This window comes from Acanthisitta chloris, unplaced genomic scaffold, assembly GCF_000695815.1.
Source record: "Acanthisitta chloris isolate BGI_N310 unplaced genomic scaffold, ASM69581v1 scaffold13310, whole genome shotgun sequence".
NCBI classification, from domain to species: domain Eukaryota; kingdom Metazoa; phylum Chordata; class Aves; order Passeriformes; family Acanthisittidae; genus Acanthisitta; species Acanthisitta chloris.
The window spans coordinates 1,525-8,383 of NW_008649975.1; the positions used below are offsets into that span (position 1 = coordinate 1,525).

Below are 6,859 nucleotides of genomic sequence, written 5' to 3' on the forward strand. Positions count from 1 at the left end.
AACACCGGAGGGTGGTGACGTGGCTGAGGAGGTGACGAGCCCAGTGCTGGCCACTGAGGCTGGACAACCTGCCTGCTACAGCGCCCTGCGAGCCGATGAGCTGCAGCCACTCGCCAGCACTGAGACTGCAGTGGCCACCAGCACTGGGCCATCGCCGCGGTAAGACTCCCCCAGGGAGCCCCCCCAGGACCCTCTGGTGACAGTGACTCTCTCTGAGCGCTATCCCGTGGGTGCCACCTGCAGCTGCTCCAGGTGGACACAGCCTTGCAGGTCTCCCAGGTTTGGGGGTAACAGATGTCCCTTAGAAAAGAGGATAGCGGTGACAATCAGCCTTACAAAAGGTTGGTGGCATTTTCCCAACCCAGGGAGGGGACTGGGGAAGGGCTCTGCATCAGGGCATGCTGGCACAGCCATGCCAACCTGTCCCTGGGGGCACAAGGGACACCCAGCCAAGGCAGGATGGAGCTGGTGATGGGCACCTATGATTTGGGAATGTTTTAGGGACAGGATCCTTGTCCCAGTGCCTGGGATGGGGACAGCACTGGGTGCCAGAGCCATGCCAGTCCCTCCAGCTTCTCTTTCACCTGGCTGTAACCCAACTCCTGTCCCCATGAATATTGCATGGTGCAGGGTTGGGTTGCCAGCTTGCTGGCAGGCTGGGAGCAGGAAAAAAAGACTAAAAATGGGAAAAAAAGGAAAAATGGGAATTTTTTCCCCCCTGGTGTTGTGCAGGCACGATGACCTCAAGGAGATGCTCGACAGCAATAAGGATTCGCTCAAGCTGGAAGCCATGAAGAGGATTGTGGCGGTGGGTGTTGTTGTCACTGGTAGGGACTTCTGCCAGTGCTAAGCTGTGCTGTGCTGTGCCATGCTGACCACCCAGTGTCACATCAATCCTTTACCTCCTAGATGATCGCCCGGGGTAAAAACGCCTCTGACCTCTTCCCAGCCGTGGTGAAAAACGTCGCCTGCAAGAACATCGAGGTGAGGAAGGTCTTGGGTGGCCCTGGTGGCATCCATGTCTGTCCCCAGGGTCTGGCACCTTCCCTGCAGGAGGACGTTGGGGGTGGGCTGGGTTTTGGGGGGCTCTGTGGTGACAGTTTAACCCCACAGGTGAAGAAGCTGGTGTATGTCTACCTGGTGCGCTACGCAGAGGAGCAGCAGGATCTGGCCCTGCTCTCCATTTCCACCTTTCAGCGAGGACTCAAGGTAGGCTGGTAGTCCCCACAGGACCCCAACCAGCTGATCAGGGCTAGTGCTCTGCGGGTCCTATCCAGCATCCGTGTGCCCATCATCGTGCCCATCATGATGTTGGCCATCAAGGAGGCTGCCTCAGACATGTCCCCATACGTGCGCAAGACGGCTGCCCATGCCATCCCCAAGCTGTACAGGTAACTGGGGAGTGGGCTGCTAAATTTTGGGGGTACCAGTAAGGGTCTCAGCTGCTTGGTACAGGCAGGGATGGGGAGGAGTTTGGTCCATTCACACCTGCCCTGCTATTCCCTCGCAGCCTCGACTCAGACCAGAAGGATCAGCTCATTGAAGTGATTGAGAAGCTGCTGGCGGACAAGACCACGGTGAGCAGGGCTCTGTGTCTCCACCCCCCGTAAATCTGGAGATGTCACTGACCCAGTGTCTTCATGGGGATGGAGCTGTTCCCACCCAACTGATGTCCTCATGGAAATGCAGCCATCCCTGTAGGGCTGGCATCCTCGTGGGGATGCCACTGTCCCCACTGATCCAGCATCCTCATGGGGATGCAGATGTCCCCACCAAATTTTTGTGTCCTTGCGTGGGTGCAGCCATCCCTGCTGGCATCCTTGTGGGAATTCTGCTGTCCCCAGTGTGCCAACATCCTTGTGGGGAATCCACCACCCCTACTGAGCTGGCATCCCCATGAGGAAGCCACCATCCCCACCAAACTGGCATCCTCAGAGATGCCAACATCCCTACCAACCAGCATAATGATTAAGATGCCACCACCACAGTGAGTCACTCCAGGCTTTCCCTCCACAGCTGGTGGCCGGCAGTGTGGTGATGGCATTCGAGGAGGTGTGCCCAGAGCGCATAGACCTCATCCACAAGAACTACCGCAAGCTCTGCAACCTGCTCATCGACGTGGAGGAGTGGGGCCAGGTGGTAATCATCAACATGCTGACCCGCTACGCACGCACCCAGTTCCTCAGCCCCAACCAGAACGTGAGTGTGGGAGCCCCGGGGTGACCCAGGAGTTTCAGGGTGTCCTGGGAGCCCCCAGGGAGGTGGGATGAATGGGAGATGCTCTTGGAGGGGGTGCAAGGTGTCCCACCTCCCAGCAGGAGTCTTTGCTGGAGGAGAACACCGAGAAGGCTTTCTATGGCTCTGAGGAGGAGGACGCCAAGGACGCCAAGGCAGAGGCAGCCTCGTTGGCCAAGCGCAAGCCCTACGTCATGGACCCCGACCACCGTCTGCTCCTGCGCAACACCAAGCCCCTGCTGCAGAGCCGCAACGCCGCGGTGAGCCCCCACTCAGGCCTCTCCATCCTCTCAGGTGGTGTCCATCAGCCGGAGCTCATGATGTCCCCACTGGCCAAGGAGCCACTGGAGTTCTTGAGGGACACCTAGGGATGGGCCTCCCCAGGGTCAGGCTTCCGCCAGGTGCTGCCGGACGGGACTCTGTGGGACACAGCCATCCTTCAGAGTGTCCCCATGCCCACTGGGTGACTCTCAAGTGTGTCCCTGCAGGTGGTGATGGCCGTGGCACAGCTCTACTTCCACCTGGCGCCCAAGGCAGAGGTCGGAGTCATCGCCAAGGCACTGGTGCGGCTCCTGCGGAGTCACAGGTCTGTGGCACTTAGGTTATGGTGGTCCCCTACCCCTCCACCATAGTTGGTGGGACCCATGGGGAGCAATAATACCCTGGGAGAGAGCCCCAAAGAGCCCATCCCCACAAGGACATCAGGTTGGAGGGTTTTTGGGCCCGGCCCAGTCCTGACGTGGTGTGGCAGCATCATGGTGGCACTGGCCTGGTGGTGGGTCCTGCCCCATCTTCACAGGAACTTGCCAGAGGGATCCATGCCTTTTCCCACTGATGGTGATCCCCTCTCTGTCCCCACAGTGAGGTGCAGTATGTTGTGCTGCAGAACGTGGCTACCATGTCCATCAAACGGCGGGTGAGTCTCAGACTTGGTGTGGAAGGAGTTGGCCCTATTGACTCTGGAGCAGAATGAGGGGTAGCCAGCAGGGTCACCAGAGTCAGCTGCCTGCAGGTGGCCTCAGCAAGTTGGGGGCAGGGATGGTACTAATGCTGCTGGCTCTGCATGCAGGGGATGTTTGAACCCTACCTGAAGAGTTTCTACATCCGCTCCACAGACCCCACACAGATCAAGATCCTCAAGGTGAGCTGAAACTCCCAGCAGAACCCATCAGGAGTGGCCATGGGGCTTCATGGAGCCCTCTGCTGTGGGACAGCTGTCCTCCATGCCCTGGGGACGGGAGGACAGCAAGGCCCCCATGTGCCCCTGTGCTGCCCATCTCTTCCTCTTTCCTGTAGCTGGAGGTCCTCACCAACTTGGCCAACGAGACCAACATCTCCACCATCCTGCGGGAGTTCCAGGTATGCCATGGCCATACTGAGACCACTGGGATGCCACCCCAGCATGGCTCTGGGTGCCAAAAGACCACCTTAGAAAGGATGGAGGAGAACCCCACCAGGAGGAGTGTGCTGAGGCCGTGCCAGCCCCATGGGTGTTTCCAAAGAACCCCAATGTGCAACCACCGCAAGGAGGGAGGCTTGTCACTGGCATGTGGGTGACATGTCATTTGTCTCTCCATATCTGTGCAGACTTACATCCGCAGCATGGACAAGGACTTTGTGGCAGCCACCATCCAAGCCATCGGGCGCTGTGCCACCAACATCGGGAAGGTGCGGGACACTTGCCTCAATGGCCTGGTCCAGCTCCTTTCCAACCGCGACGGTGAGTGCACGTGGTGTGGGTGAAACCAGGGGCTCCATCCCTCTCGGGGCAGGACTCTGCTGAGGCTGTGTCTCTGCCCACAGAGCTGGTGGTAGCTGAATCCGTGGTGGTCATCAAAAAGCTGCTGCAGATGCAGCCGGCACAGCACAGCGAGATAATCAAGCACATGGCCAAGCTCACTGACAACATCCAGGTGAGTCAGGGCGTTGCATGACCCTGGCACATTGCGTGACCTGCAGGAGCTGGAGGGGTGGCAGTGGTGCCACATGTCTAGGACCATTTTGCAGGTGCCAATGGCACGGGCCAGCATCTTGTGGCTCATTGGTGAGTACTGTGAGCACGTGCCCAAGATTGCGCCCGACGTGCTGCGCAAGATGGCCAAGTCCTTCACCAACGAGGAGGACATTGTCAAGCTGCAGGTCATCAACCTGGCAGCTAAGCTCTACCTGACCAACTCCAAGCAGGTACCAGCAATGTGGTCCTGTGGCATGCCTCAGTTTCCCCAGTGGGGAGGGAGGGGCTGGCCCTAAGCATGTCCTCTGGTGCAGAGCAAGCTGCTGACCCAGTACGTCCTCAACTTGGCCAAGTACGACCAGAATTACGACATCCGTGACCGGGCTCGCTTCATCCGCCAGCTCATCGTGCCCACTGAGAAGAGTGGAGCCCTCAACAAGTATGCCAAGAAGCTCTTCCTGGCCCAAAAGCCTGCTCCCATCTTGGAGTCCTCCTTCAAAGGTACCCATCCCTGGTCACAGGGCCAGCTGTCACCACGGTGCTGCATGGCTGTCCCCGAGCTGCTGCCACCTCTCACCCCGTTTAGATCGGGACCATTTCCAACTGGGCTCCCTGTCCCACCTGCTCAACGCCAAGGCTGTGGGCTACCAGGAGCTGCCTGACTGGCCGGACGAGGCCCCCGACCCCTCTGTAAGGAATGTGGAGGTGCGTGGAGCATCCCAGCTGTATGGGAGGGGGCAGGGTAGGGGCATCATCTCAAGGTCTTGGGAGAGCCCCAGAAGGTGCCCAGGTGCTGCTCTCCTGCCTCATGTCCCTTCTCTAGTGCTCACACATGTGCTTGGAGATGGGGTGGGAGAAGGGCTGCTGTTTGGGTCCCCTACCTGTGGGTGATGGCCCCACTCCATCAACCCTGTGCTGACAGGTTCCTGAGTGGACCAAGTGCACTAGCCGGGAGAAGAGGAAGGAGAAGGTGGAGAAACCTTTCTACTCTGACTCAGAGGGCGAGTCAGGACCCACGGAGTCAGCGGACAGCGGTGAGGACCTGGTGGCATGAGGCATTTGGGCAGTGGTCACCCTGGCAGGGACATCAGGCAGGTGCCACCATGGTGGGGCATGGTACAAGTGTCACCATAGTGAGGCATCCGGCAGGGAACACTGCAGTGGGGACATCCCATCGTGGTGGGGGCACAGCAGGGGATGTGGAGGGATGCAGTGGTGGCTTGTGGGGATGCAGTAGGATGCAGGGATGCGGTGGGAGGATGGAGATACAGTAAGAGGGTAGGGGGATGTGGTGGGATGCAGCAGGGAGCTGTGGGGACGTGGCAGGATGCAGCAGCAGGATTCAGCCATGCTCCCTGCAGAGCCTGAGTCTGGCAGCGAGGAGAGCGGCAGCAGCAGCAGCTCCGGCAGCTCCAGCTCTGGCAGCGAGGAGGAGGAGGAGGAGGAAGAGGAGGAGGAAGGCAGCGGAGAGCAGTCAGAGGACAAGGAGGAGGAGGAAGAGGAGAAGAGACCGAAGAGGAAGGAGAAGGAAGGATCCCAGAAGGCAGCCCCAGGGAGCGCGGGCAGGTACCTCCTGGGAAGTGGGGGCTGCCCCTAGCCAAACCCCCACTCCAGCCCCCCTGACTGGGCTCTCCCCGCAGCCCCAGTGAGGAAGAGGAGGAGGAGGAAGGGGCAAAGAAGGCCAAGAAGAACAAGGCTCTGCAGGGGAGGAAGGGCCATGCAGAGACCTCGTCAGAGGAGGCCAGCACCTCTGAGAGCAGCTCCTCAGGCTCTGACTCCGGCTCTGACACGGAGGCCAAGCGGAAGAAGGTGGTAAGGGCTGGGATGTGGTGGGATGGGGGGCAGCATAGGGACACCTGGACCCCTCATTCACCCCCTATCTCTGCCCCACTGCAGCCCCCCAGCAGCAAGGCTGGCTCCAAGGAGATCTCCCTGCTCGACCTGGATGACTGTGAGTGGCTGCCCGGGACACGTGGGATGGCTGTGGCAGTGGTGCTGGGGACACTGAGGCACGGGCACCCATCCCAGTGGGATCAGGGCCCCAGTGGTCCTTTGGGAGCTGTGGAGTTGGAGCAGGGACTGGAGGGGTGAGGGGTTCTTGTCCCCAGAGGATGGCTGTGGGACAGGTGCTGGCTGTGCCCATGGAGTTGTGTCTATAGGGTTGTGTCTACACCCGTGCAGGTGTGCCACCAGGGCTGTCTCCATGGAGCTGTGCCACCTGGGCTGTCTCTGTGTGGCTGTCCCCATGGGGCTATGCCACCAGGGATGTCTCCACATGGCTGTCCCCATGGGGCTGTCCCCACGGAGCTGTGCCACCAGGCCTGACCCCATGTGGTTGTCCCCATAGATCTGTGTCACCAGACTGTCCCCATGGGGCTGTGAGCTCTGTTAACCCTTTCCTACCCCTCCCCACCCTGCAGTCAGCCCCGCTCCTCCCCAGCCTATCCCCTCCAGCAGCATCGTCTCCACCAGCCTGGTGACTGACCTGGAGGGCCTCACGCTCACCGACACCTCCCTGACACCCACTGTAAGTGCCCCCCATGCCCTCCCCAGGGGGCTCCCGGGACCCTTGCCACCCACAGGGGCTTCAGGGAATGGTCAGCAACCCACACCAGTCCCTCGGTACAGCTGCTGAGCCCAGCGTTCGGCACCGTGAAGACCTACGAGCTG

The 6,859-nt window shown here is 60.1% G+C and overlaps 1 protein-coding gene across 1 annotated transcript in view; it reads left to right on the forward strand.

Annotated features, from left to right (window-relative positions):
- Positions 1-700: 700 nt before the first annotated feature.
- Positions 701-6,859, forward strand: part of AP3B2 (adaptor-related protein complex 3, beta 2 subunit) — an 8,352-nt gene continuing 2,193 nt past the window's right edge. The window contains 21 exon segments of the mRNA XM_009081776.1: positions 701-808; positions 910-984; positions 1,114-1,391; positions 1,511-1,577; positions 2,017-2,199; positions 2,319-2,495; positions 2,724-2,821; positions 3,097-3,151; positions 3,305-3,376; positions 3,532-3,594; positions 3,823-3,955; positions 4,039-4,148; positions 4,243-4,419; positions 4,504-4,690; positions 4,776-4,894; positions 5,112-5,223; positions 5,551-5,755; positions 5,830-5,998; positions 6,086-6,140; positions 6,610-6,716; positions 6,818-6,859. The exon segment at positions 6,818-6,859 is cut by the window's right edge and continues 178 nt beyond it. Of these exon segments, the coding sequence (XP_009080024.1) occupies positions 701-808; positions 910-984; positions 1,114-1,391; positions 1,511-1,577; positions 2,017-2,199; positions 2,319-2,495; positions 2,724-2,821; positions 3,097-3,151; positions 3,305-3,376; positions 3,532-3,594; positions 3,823-3,955; positions 4,039-4,148; positions 4,243-4,419; positions 4,504-4,690; positions 4,776-4,894; positions 5,112-5,223; positions 5,551-5,755; positions 5,830-5,998; positions 6,086-6,140; positions 6,610-6,716; positions 6,818-6,859 (2,592 nt within the window).